Here is a 13292-nt window from a genome sequence, read left to right as displayed (position 1 = left end):
TTGGGCTCTGATATTTTTCTTTGTGAAACCGATTTTGTTTGTGGAACTTGTTGCATGCTGATTATTTGTCGTAAACATTAATTTGTCTCGATATTTCCTTCGTGAAATCTGTTGTATCATGATTTATTCTTTCGTGAAACTTAATTTATCATGATTTTTTTCTTAATCAAACTTGGTGAATGTTGGTTTTTCTTCGTGATACATGATGCATGCTGATTTTTTGCTAGTGAAATTTGTTCCATGTGGAAAATTTCTTCAAGAAACTTAATATATCATGATTTATGTCAGAAGTTTCTCGAAGACATAAATCAAGATACATTAAGTTTCCTCTAGATATGATGCACATGCAGCAAGTTTCACGAACAAAAATAGCATGCATCATGTTTTACGAAGAAAAAGCAACAAGTAGGAAGTTTCACGAATAAAAATTATCATGGTAAGTCATGAAGGAGTCTTCATGAAAGAGTAAATCATGTACAATAATTTTCATGAAAAAAAAATATCAAGATAAATTAAGTTTCAAGAACAAAAATCAACATACAGCAAGTTTCACGAACAAAACCGGTTTTACGGGGAGAAAAAATCAATTTAAAAGCTTCATGAATAGAAAAGTCAACATGCAACACGGTTTACTAAGATGAGATAAAAATAAAACAAGTTTCTCGAAGACATAAATCAAGATACATTAAGTTTCCTGAAGCAACAATCTCCATACAACATTTTTAACACGCATCACGTTTCACGAAAAAATATGTTAGAAGCTTCATATAAATCAGCATATAACAAGTTTTATGGGAAAAACTTACCATAATTTATGTTTCACGAACAAAAATCAGCATGCAACAAATTTCATTAACAGAAGAAAACACCAACATGCAACATGTTTCACAAAGAAAAATAGCAAGATAAAATAAGTTTCATGAAAGAAAAATCAAGGTACAACAGAGTTTCACAAAGAAAAAATAAAAGTACAAGAAGTTTCACGATAAAAAACTAACATGCAACAAGTTTCACGAAGAAATAATAAACATGCAACAGGTTTCATGAACAAAGAAAAAATCAATGTGCAACTAGTTTCAGGAACAAAAAATCAACATAATGCAACTTTCATGAAGATAAAATAAAAATACATCAAGTTTCACGAAACAATTAACCTACAACAAGTTTCACGAAGAAAAATAGATATAGATTGGGTTCGTTTGAAAATTTTCGGATAGTCAATTGATTCAAATACAAAGTTGAAACAATAGGGAAAACCTTTTAAAGACATTAGAAATCGAATCTGTGAATATTTCGGCCCTATGTCCAAGGGCTGTCTTCAGCACAATACGAGAAAGAGAGAGAGAGAGAGAGAGAAAAAAAAAAATTATATATAAATAAACTTACATTAAAATGCGAGAATTAAAACTAATAATGTTTTTTTTTTTAAACTTTTTAAAACAGCCCTAGCATCCTTACTTCAACGAGACCTGGCTAAACTTCGTTTTCGCTGAACTATTAGGTAGCATTTGCATCCTGAAGAAAACACCCTCTATTAGGTCATATCCTAACCCTATGACGTAACATCCAAAGGAAACATGATCGGGTGGGGGTTCCTGAAGGTTTCATTAAAGGAAACCCTGATTTAATGGAGGGTCTGAAGGTTTTTAATCATAACAACCAAAGAGATCATGAGGTAAACAAGCACTGGCCCTTGCGGGTTTTTTAAACATTCCCCATTAAGTAACATCCAAAGAAATCCTGATTTGGCAGGGCCCCTGAAGGCTTTTAAAAATATACTATTTGGTAACAATCTTAGAAATCCTAGAGTAAAGAAGCCCTGAAGGTTTTTTTTAAAGAAACTATTAGGTGCTTTCAACTTAAATCATTAAAAGAAGAAAGGAGTAGTTAATGTGGGTTCGTTTAAAAGCAGAGAGGGATACTACTGATGTATTTGCAAAGTTGATCGAGGAGAAGTCGAAACCAATCAATAACTACACAGAAATTGAAGTTTTTAATTCACTGACACTTTTCCTATCATCATTTTGTAAATTTCCGGTCTGTGGAAGAAAAGAGTGTAATGATATAAAAAGAGTGCACTGCATGATAAAAGTGTGCAAGTTGGTAATCCTGGTGACCATAGTCTGTGATTCTGATCTCTGACTTTTAATGCGGACCCAGAGTTTGATCTAAGTTGCAGTGACCCGTTGGAGGCCCCTAGAGTTTGATTCTGGTGATGAGATTATGTCAAAACTTCTCTAAAATAACCCGAACAGGAAGAAGAAGAAAGCAAAAACAACGGCGTAAAGGAGCTCCACCCATATTTTACCTAACCCTTATTTAATACAGCCCTGTTTAATTCAATCGACCTTCAATTCTAATCCTATTCAACTGAATCTCATTTACCTCAACCCTGATACAACTCAGCCCCTTAGTGAACACAATTCATGATACATATTGTTTTGCAAGTTAAAAGCTTGAATTAAATGATATTTTGTTTACTTGTCATTTACTTGTTGTTCCAGTTGTACTTATTTTATGCTGCAAAGTATGAGGGACGTAAGAACATAAGTTTATGAAAATCGGGCACAGACAATTCTTGGTTGTATTTTCGGACCTCTTCCCCCCTTGAATAAAGCCATCAACCCCCTTTTACAATTCAGTTTTGATTAGGTGTTTTGTTGTCGAATATGATTCAACCAAACTTTTAAATTCAATGCAAATACGGTGTGAGCAGAATGAGGCAATATTTATGAGATAGATTTGAATTGGGTTAGGCGGAACGGAGCTGAGCGGGGTTGGGTTTCATGGGATTGAATTAAATAGGGTTTATTGAGTAGAATGAGGGCTGAGATGAACGTGGTTGAGCTGAATGGGGCTGTGTCGAATAGGATTGAGGTGCGTAATGTTAGGATTAATTGGATTAAAATAAGCAGTTTTGGGCCGACTGAGGTTGAGATGAATTGGCTTAAATTGATTGGTGGTCAGGTTAAACGAGGGTTGAGTTACATGGGTTTGTATTGAGTGGGTGTGTATTTGAACGGGGGTCGGGTTGAATGGGGGTTCAGTTTAAAAGGGTTGAATTAAACGCGGTTGATTTGAACTGAGTTAAGTTAAATGTTTACCTATGAGCCACGGGCTTATTTTAGTCACTTCAACCGGATAAACTGAGAATCTTTGTATGGTTCAATCCAAACAAGGTGCATGGTTTGAAGGACAAAAGGGTTCATTTATAGTATAGTCGTTATGTGCAATAACAAAGGTCTAATCATGAGGATACATAGAGGCAACAAAGCAACGGCATTTTGGGACGAGATACGAGGTAGCATTCTGAGTGACATAGCTATCTCGAAATTTTGACTTGATGCCATGGGTGGTTACTGGGCTGCTCGAAGGCAAAAAGATTCATTGGGCAGAAGGGAGAATCGTCGTCTTTGTATCACGTTTGACCGTTTTAAGGGTGCAAAAACTTTCCATTTCCTATCACATGGTCTCCCTTCCAAACTCTGATGACCATCTTGTACTATGTAAAGTGGCCATAGAAAAAAAATAATTTTAATACACGTCCCTCTTTATCAAGTCAAACTATTTTGTTGAATATGATGTTAAAACTACTCTATTTTCAAGTTCCGTAAAAGTTTTGACATTTCTGGATAAACGAAAATTGTCGAACCTTGTCTCCTCCATTTTCCTTTTTAAGTGGTTGCAGGGTCTTCCCACCCTTCCCTTCTCCTCCCTTATCCAGAAACTGTCTGCATACAATTATGCTCTCAGAAATCCCTGGAAGTATATCTAGTCATTACATTAAAAATTAAAATGTTTTATAGGAGACTCTGAAGCCAGTGATGTAGAAGATCAACCTATACCACACCAAGAAATTCTACATGAACAAGAAGAAGTTGTAGTATTAAGCTCAGTTGACCCTGAAGTGGAGAATTTAGTCCTAAGTGATTCATTCGAAGGCGAATTGCCATTCGTACCAACAACTCTTCCACAAGAGATGCCTCTTGCTAAGCCAATTATTCCCATTCGTATGCGTATTGCTCAGTTCAAAGAAACTAGAAGATTGGATAGACCACGGGGAACGCTTAAAAGTCCGCCATCATTTGACGCATACACAAGAAATGTAAAAAGCAGAAATGGAGAAGGTATAAAAATAAATTTGCCACAAATTCGTGAAGAAAGTTTGGAAGAGAACCCCCAGTTATCCAAACAGAGAAGTATCAAAGAAACATTTGACTGGACTAAATTTGCTCAAAATGGATTAAAGTCAATAAAAATCTATGTCACACAAAATTCTCTCGACGAAGATAAACAGAAGCCTCTTGACGTAATTCACCTTCCTATAGAACAGACAAATGAGGTAAAGCCGGAAGCATTGCATGATAGAAATTGGTTAAACCTGGAAGAACTAGAAGAGCAACCGAAACTAGTAAGAAAATTATCTGCTCAGCAATCGTTCGCTGCCAATACTGCAAATTTTACCAAAAATAAAATCCCAGGGACAGGAGTGACTAACTTCTACACAAAGCCCATAACTTCAGTTTTGTCTCCCGGGGACTATTCAATCTGTTCAGCAAACAATGATAACGGCTCACACACCAGTGAAATTGGTCTTCTAGAAGACGGATCATATAGTGACAATGAATCTCTTCCTGACCGTAGCTCTGTACTAAGGTAAAAAAAAAATTATTTGGCTTGAGCATTTTGAACACTCCTATATAAATAATATTTTACAATATATATATGACACCCTGATCTAAGTCAGGTGTTTTAAGAGTTTTGTTTTGAATTTTGTCTAGAAGCCATTTTACGCCCCCCCCCCATTATTTTCGACTAACGTGTATTTCTTTTCTTGTAATTTGTTTTTTTACACGTAATTCGACATATTTATTAAATTTTTTTTGCCCCCCTTATCACGAGACAAATTTATATATAACAGCTTGGAAAAGGGAATTAGAAAAAAATAATATATAATTCATTGAGTTTCAAGGGGAGGATTTTAACTCTGTGTTTCTTTTGGGGAGACATGGAGGGGTGCATTTGATCCTATCCTCCCCCCCCCCCCCCCGAAAAAAATGTGCTTCAACTAAAATACTTGAATTCATTGCTATTTACCTTTTCTTGTGTTATATTTTTCGTCAGCAATATCTGAAATATATCTTGGGAAAATATTACAAAAATAAAAATAATTTTAGTAGCTTTTCCCTGCAAAAATATCATTTTGTTCTCATTCGCAGCGGAATTTCTGCTCTATAAAGAGTTGTAGCTTTTCTGACCTATGCTGTTATAACCTAACATTCATCAATTAAACCTTTTTTATTGTTTTAGTCAATTATTCAATCAACAAAAAATTAAAAGACTAATTTTGTCCGAAAATTTCGGTTATCTAGGGTCCCTAAGAAACATGGGCTTATACAAAAGCCAACAGCTACAAGCCTACAATTTGCGCCAAAAATTAAAAGTTCTTGTATCATCAGATCCATTGCACAGAAATATTTCATTCAACTGAACCAAAAATTGTGATATTTCTTAGACTTTTCAAACATTCCGCAGTAAACTCTGTCTCGGATGTGTTAGGAGTGACTCTGTCCAATAGTAACCGAAATTCTAGAAGATGGGATTGTGATAACAATAGATACATCAACATAATTGGCATTTTGTGCTGGGTTCAAGTATATAAAATTTAATAAATTTAATGTTACCTATCAAAAGCTACGAGCCTGAGGAAATGTGCCTTATTTTAGAAAAAGAGGGGAAACACCCCAAAAAGTCAGGTAATCTGAATGAAAATCACGACGCCAGATCCAGCATCCAGCCAAAACATTAGAGGGTGACTACCTCCGCTCTTACGCCCCAATGCTCTTCGGACATCCTATCAAATTTTTTAAATAGCCATTTAATCCAGCATAGTTTAAAAATCGAATAACCACGCCTTTGTGGATAGCATGACCCCCGTAGTCTTGGGCTGTTGGGTTTGGGCTGTAAGTTACACAAGTTGCCTATTCTTCGTATACAGACCCAGATTTATCAATAGGCTCATTAGGTATAGACTAGGGGCTTACAATGCCAGAGGGCGCAACAAGTTATCACGAAGTTTTTTTTTTCTTAAAAAATACAAGACTGATGTGATCTATCATCAAACTGCCAGGTGCACACCGCCTCTGCACTGCCTATTCGCAGAAAATTGAATTTAAAACAGGACAGAAATTCCGATGCCACTTATGAACTGTCGAATGCTTCCCAAGAAGGGTGACTAAGAGTTCGGTATCACCTATCTCTTTCATTATTTTCGGCTCATCGCGTTATGTTCTGTTCGGTACTTCCATTGTCCTCGAGTTTTCGGGAATTTCTCAGAAAAACTTTCAAAAACGAAGTGGCAAAAACACTTGGGCTTAGAAACATCAAAGCTTTAATCAGACTTTGTTAGTAGAGATCTAGGTTACATTGACCTTGCCGCTATATGCCTTTAATAGGGAGTACGTAATCCCTCAATTCCAAAGTCAAGGTCATGGGAAAAACCCAGGAATTTTTGTTTTGCTGACGAAAACATGCCTGGGTTTTCCCCCAATGACCTTGACTTTGTGACTGAGGGACTGTGTAATGCCTATTAAAGGCGTATAGCGGCAAGGTAAATATAACCTAGATCTCTACTCCTGTTCACGGATAGTATTTGTTACTGTGAAATATACAAAATTTTTGGGGGGTGAATTTTGTGTTGGGGAGGATTTCCCCTGTTAAAATTCCTGCTGAGAGGACAGTTTCCGGGGGGAGCTTTACACGGGGGAGGGGGGATTTCTTAGTATGATGCGAAAATCGGTCAGAAATTAACCAAAAAGCATTCTTTTTCAACTGTAAGTAAGATGAAGTTCAAAACTTCAAATGAACAGAAATTTTTCGTATATGAGGGACGCTACACTTCCCCAACCCTTGCTCTTCATGCTGAAGCTTGAATTTTTGTCACAATTGTGTAAGACCAACTCCTAAACGCAATGATCGATGAATCAGAAGCATTTTTCAAGAATTTTAAAACTTAGCGTAAAGAGCTAGGGTTGAGAAAGGTGTAGCCTTTAATTTTAACGTTGCCTCCAAAATATAACTATCTAAACATACTTTAAAAAAGAAGATTTTTATATTTTCGCATTCTTTTTGCCTACTTTCAGCGCACTTTCAGGGTAAACAATAATTAAAGTAATTTGTTTATTCCGTGCTTTGGTGGATGGATTAAAATTAATGCAAGCCATAGAATAATAGAAAAGTCTCTCTTATGCTAAAAAACCGTAAAACAGCAGAAAAATAACGAGCCATAACATACTCAAGAAAGAATTGTACCTTAACCCTCAACTGGTCGAGGAGAAAAAAAAGTTAAATAACTGGTCAGGTGCGACCTAATAAACTACAAAATACAAGTGCTTAAAAATAAAAAAAAGATATTGAGCATTTCTCAGTCAGCCTTTATTAACACTACAAATACATACAAAAGAATAGAAAAAAATTATTTCTATATCGTATTAAAAGAGACAGAGAAAAAGTAAAATTGTGTGAAATTGGGTGTACAACTTAAAAACTGAGACAATAAGTAAGCACTAGCTATGGAATATGTTTATTCTGAGTTAAAAAGCCGTGAGGAAGCAGCGTTCCTAAGCATTCAATCAACATTTCATACATTTTCTTTTACATGTTACCTTTCTAAGTATTTAAACTGGAAAAATCACAGTTTTTAGGATTTTAAAATTGCTAAATATTTTAAACCAAACACATTTAAATAGATACAACCATTGTCTAACTATTGTGATAAAATAAGTACAAGTTTGGAATTGTGTATTATTTTCATTATGCACAAAACTGAACTTTATAATAAAGGGCTGAAGAGGAAGTTGGGGATGACGATAACCTCACCTGTATTTAAAGGAACTTAAATTTTTTAGTTTGCTTAAAAGTACTAATAAAATAAATCAATAATAATAGTAAGGAACACTAACAATCAAATAACAAAAACTCTCACACTAACAATAATAGTATTTTCGAAATAACGGTGTCATTTTTTCTATTGGTCAAGTTACTATTACTGTTAATGTCGGATTTCCACTCGAAATTCTTAAGGAGAGTCATAAACTTTAGAGTATTAGAATACACTGCTTCAATCAAAAGCCTAACTTAGAATAATCTGTCCATTACAAGGGTTGCATTTGTTAACACGCCCAATGATTATGCAATATCTTCATTAGTGTCATTATTTTCTTTGTTTTGGTTTTCAAGTGCTTAGAAGTTTTGGAAATGGGAGATTTGTTGATTTTTTCTTGTATTTGAACTTTGGTTACAGCATTTTGGAATCTAGTAGTTCAAAGAATTATATGCAAAATCTGTGCATGCAAAATTTGAGCCACATCCACTTTTGACATAACATTTATTGAGATCTAAATCGACAAAATTAAAAGAGAAGAAGTAAATAGACTTCACCAACTGATATATGTAAGCTTTTAACCTTTTGTGATTTATCTTGTATTGTAATTGATCTGCATAATATATTTGGATTTCGGAAGGCAGAATTGTATTTTACAGTTAATAATATTACTGACAAGAATATTTCTTAGTTCCTCTTCAGCTGATGCTTTTTTGGATGATCAGCAAGCGCTTTTTGATGGTTCAGCTCAAACCCTTCTTTCCTCCACTCATTTCGATGTTGACTTAGAATCTCCTGGATCAGATCAGGTACGTTACTTTTTCAAATCAGGCACGACAACTAAAAAGTTATTTCTAAACAAAGTAAAGTCTGGCAATGGGTCATTTCTTAAGCATTTAGAACCGGATTTGACAAAAAAATTGATTTCATCAAAATAAGAGAGACAAAAAAGAAAAAAAAATATGAGATATAAACTAAATTTATGATTTAAAAATTGGATGGCTTTTTTACTTAAAAATAAATAAAACAAGTTTTTTAACTGAGAGTAAGGAGCAACACTAAAACTCAATACAAACAGATATTCTTTATATGAAAGGGGATGTACCCTTCTCAACGCCCCGCTCTTTACACTATCTCAAAATTGTGATCCGGTGACTTGGGAAAAAAAGAGCGTGGGAGGGGGCCTATTTGCCCTCCAATTTTTGGTCACTTAAAAAGAACCCTAAAACTTTTAATTTCCGTTAAAATAAGCCCTCCTGGAACATTCCAGGACTACGGGGTCAATACAATCACCCCTGGAAAAAAACACGCATCCATGATCAGGGGATGTACCCTTCTCAACGCCCCGCTCATCTCAAAATTTTGATCCGGTGACTTGGGAAAAAAAGAGCGTGGGAGGAGGCCTATTTGCCCTCCAATTTTTTGGTCACTTAAAAAGAACCCTAAAACTTTTAATTTCCGTTAAAATAAGCCCTCCTGAAACATTCCAGGACTACGGGGTCAATACAATCACCCCTGGAAAAAAAACACGCATCCATGATCTTTGTTTTGGCAAAAAAAAAAAAAAAAAAAAAATACAAATTCCACTTTTTTGCAGGTATGCGCGTGAAACATCTACAGTTGGGTTCTCTGATACGCTAAATCTGATTGTGTGACTTTCACTAAGATTCTATGACTTTTAGGGGCTGTTTCTCCCTTTTTTCGGAAATAGGGCAAATTTTCTCAGCCTCTTAACTTTTGAGGGGTAAAACTAAACTTGATGAAACTTATATATTTAAAATCAGCATAAAATACAATTCTTATGATCAAAATTGGTATCAAAATTCTGTTTTTTAGAGTTTCGATTACTATCGAGCCGGGTCGCTCCTTACCAGTGTTTCCACTTTCTCATTTTTTAAATCCCTAATAAAGAGCTGAAAAATCCCTAGAAATCCCCATCTTCAGTTCCAAAATTCCTAAAAATTTTCCATTTTCTAAGTACTCCCTGAGCCACTTATCCCTATCTCATTTTACGTGTACCATTGAAAGGTAACATATTTTGGCTTCTTAGATTGAAGTCTGACTATCACTACCATAATAGAATGTCTTGTCATGCCGTTTAAAGTGCTTTTTAATCATCAGCTAAATACAAATAGCTTCAAATATACTTCAAATAATATTAAGCAAATAGAAAAGAAAATGTAATGCTGTAATGTAGATTACAGTACAAAATTTTTAATGCTGTTCAATCGTAACCTGTAAAACGTAATCAGACCTTCCCCTGATGTGTCTTCAACATTTTTTGTATGGTGGCTGAAGCTTTCACCGTTCTCATGTGGTGAAGTAACTAATCATCTTCACATTCCACACTTTCTTGAGCCCTTTTCTTTTCATATTTTGTTTTTAGAATCCCCCTCAAAATTTATGTTTTCAATTTATTCTGACGGTCAGTTTTTACTACTTTTACAGTACTCAAAAACTTCTTGACATTGACATTTTAAAATGAAACAGTGGAAATAAATGATACTGCCGGTTTCAGGTTAGGATAAAAATTCTGTTCCGGCAGCTTTTTTTTTCACGGATGCCAAACACCAGCAGGTCACGGCATCCATTGTTTTGACGTTTTCAATATCGATGAGGCTCTGCCTCTTCCACTCCTGCTCGGTTTTGGTTTCGTCTCATGGGATCTGTCCATACTTCCTAACAAAAGGTAGCAGAGAGGCTAGCTGACACTGGGTCAACCATTTCAGCATATTTGTAAATGTCGTCTTCGAAATGGAACCTTTTTCTGTATCTGGCCTACTGCTTTGATATGGAACACCTGTGCAGCTTGTTCGGACCCAAGTAAACGCTTTCAAGGGGTTTTCCCCTGATTTTCCCCTGGGTACGTAGGTTTTCCAAAAACGCACAATCCATTTATTCCTACATGTGCCATTGTTTTTAAAAAATGGCTGTTTGTTTGTCTGTTAAAAACTAGGGTAATGAAACAGTAAAAGAGGTGTTCGAATAGTTATAGCCTACCTCTTTTATTCATTAAATAAAAAAAACAAGTTTTTTTAACTGAAAGTAAGGAGCGACATTAAAACTTAAAACGAACAGAAATTACTTCGTATATGAAAGAGGCTGCTTCCTCATCAACGCCCCGCTCTTTACGCTAAAGTTTGACTATTTCTCTCAATTCTTCTTTTTAAAACAGTAAAAAACTTTAGCGTAAAGAGCGGGGCGTTGATGAGGAAGCAGCCTCTTTCATATACGAAGTAATTTCTGTTCGTTTTAAGTTTTAATGTCGCTCCTTACTTTCAGTGAAAAAATCTTGTTTTTTTATTTAATTTCTGAACATTTTTGAATCAATGCATGTTTTGATTTTGGCTCTCCGCAGAGGAATAATTAAAACGAAATTTGCATTTTTTTTTTGGCTAAATGGCTTTATCATAATTTCGATCGAATGATTTTGAAAAAAAAAGAGCGGGGGAGGAAGCCTAGTTGCCCTCCGATTTTTTGGTTAATTAAAAAGGCAACTAGAACTTTTAATTTTTTACGAATATTTTTATTAGTAAAAGATTTACGTAACTTATAAGTTAGCTTACGTAAAGAACTTTTGTATTCTCATATTTTTATTACATATATGAGGGGGTTCGCCCCCTTGTCAGATCCTCGCTCTTTACACTAAAGCTTAAATTTTGTCCCAATTCGTTAAGAATGACCCCAGAATCACAAAAGCCGTAGAATAAATAGTTGAAATTACTAAAAATGCTTTAGCGTAAAGAGCGAGGTATTAGGAGGAGGTGAGCCCCTCATATGGGTAATAATTTCTGTTTGTTTTAAGTTTTAATGCTGTTCTTTACTTCCAGCTGAAAGAACTTTTGCATATTTATTTTTTCATTTTTTTTAAATAATACTAGTAAATCCTGCGCTCCCTTCATGGAGATTTTCTTCCCCCGTGACAAATTATCGATGGAAAGTTCCCCCAGCATATCCCCCTCTTCTCAACCCCTCCCCCAAACCAAAAAAAATCCTCCTGAAAACACCTGTACACTTCCCAATAACCATTACTATATGTAAGCACAGGTCAAAGTTTGTAACTTGTTGCCCCTCCCACGGGGACTGTGGGGGAGTAAGTATTCCCCAAAGACATAGTTATAAGGTTTTTCGACTACGCTGAATAAAATGGCTATCTCAGAATTTTGATCCGTTGACTTTGGTAAAATAATTAGCGTGGGAGGGGGCCTAGGTGCCCTCCAATTTTTTTGGTCACTTAAAAAGGGCACTAGAACTTTTCATTTCCGTTAGAATGAGCCCTCTTGCAACATTCTAGGACAACTGGGTCGATACGATCACTCCTGGAAAAAAAAAAACAAAAAAAAAACAACAAATAAACACGCATCCGTGATCTGCCTTCTGTCAAAAAATACAAAATTCCACATTTTTGTAGATAGGAGCTTGAAACTTCTACAGCAGGGTTCTCTGATACGCTGAATCTGATGGTGTGATTTTCGTTAAGATTCTATGACTTCTAGGGGGCGTTTCCTCCTATTTTCTATAATAGCGCAAATTTTCTCAGGCTCGTAACTTTTGATGGATAAGACTAAACTTGATGAAACTTATATATTTAACATCAGTATTGAAATGCGATTCTTTTGATGTAGGTATTGGTATCAAACTTCCTTTTTTTAGAGTTTTGGTTACTATTGAGCCGGGTCGCTCCTTACTACAGTTCGTTACCACGAACTGTTTGACTTCAGTACTTATAAAGCTGGCTACAAGTTCGATTTCAAGTTTTTTGATTTTACACAAAAATCGTAAACATCATACAATTACTGTGGAGAAAAAGAATCGTACATGCAATGTTTGTCAAAAAAAATTTACTACAGTAAGAACAACTACGTACCCTATAAAACAATCAAAATAAATTATAACCTTATTTATCTGACCTGTAAAAGAATGACATGCTGTGTACCAAATAATCTTATGAAAAAACAACTCAAAAATGACAAACCATATTGACTTCATAAATCGAGAACAGTCCAAGCTGAAATTATTGTTTGAAGCCCACATCAGCATGGAACTGTTTCAAACAGTTCTTTGTTGCTAGTTTGTTACTTAGGACTCCTGTACATCTCAAAATCTCTGCGGTGTTAAAAATTTTTGAGCAACTGAAGAAGTTCTTCTCTGTGATTCCAAGTTCAATTCGCAAGGAAACATCCTAAATCAAATTATCCTGATTCTCTGATCAAGAAGATGATGATGATGAACAAATTAAAGGAAAACCCCCAAAAATTTCCCTAGAAGTCCATGGGAGAGGAAAAGTCCCTAGAAAATCCCCAAATCCCTGAACAAAAATCTCGCCCCTAAAAAACTTGAAAAATCCCCATTTTAAGGGGGAAATCCCCATAGTGGAAACACTGCTCCGTACTACTGTTCGTTACCACGA

At 35.4% G+C, this 13292-nt stretch overlaps 1 protein-coding gene across 1 annotated transcript in view; it reads left to right on the top strand.

Annotated features, from left to right (window-relative positions):
* LOC136029219 (uncharacterized) overlaps positions 1 to 13292 on the top strand; it is a 65369-nt gene that overhangs the window by 48761 nt on the left and 3316 nt on the right. Inside the window, exons 5-6 of the mRNA XM_065707425.1 lie at positions 3807 to 4656; positions 8574 to 8691. Of these exons, the coding sequence (XP_065563497.1) occupies positions 3807 to 4656; positions 8574 to 8691 (968 nt within the window). The remainder of the gene's footprint in view (positions 1 to 3806; positions 4657 to 8573; positions 8692 to 13292) is intronic.

Source organism: Artemia franciscana, chromosome 7, assembly GCF_032884065.1.
Source record: "Artemia franciscana chromosome 7, ASM3288406v1, whole genome shotgun sequence".
NCBI lineage: Eukaryota > Metazoa > Arthropoda > Branchiopoda > Anostraca > Artemiidae > Artemia > Artemia franciscana.
The sequence above is the reverse complement of the archived record's forward strand: the minus strand, read 5'-3'. Positions and strand labels throughout refer to the sequence as shown.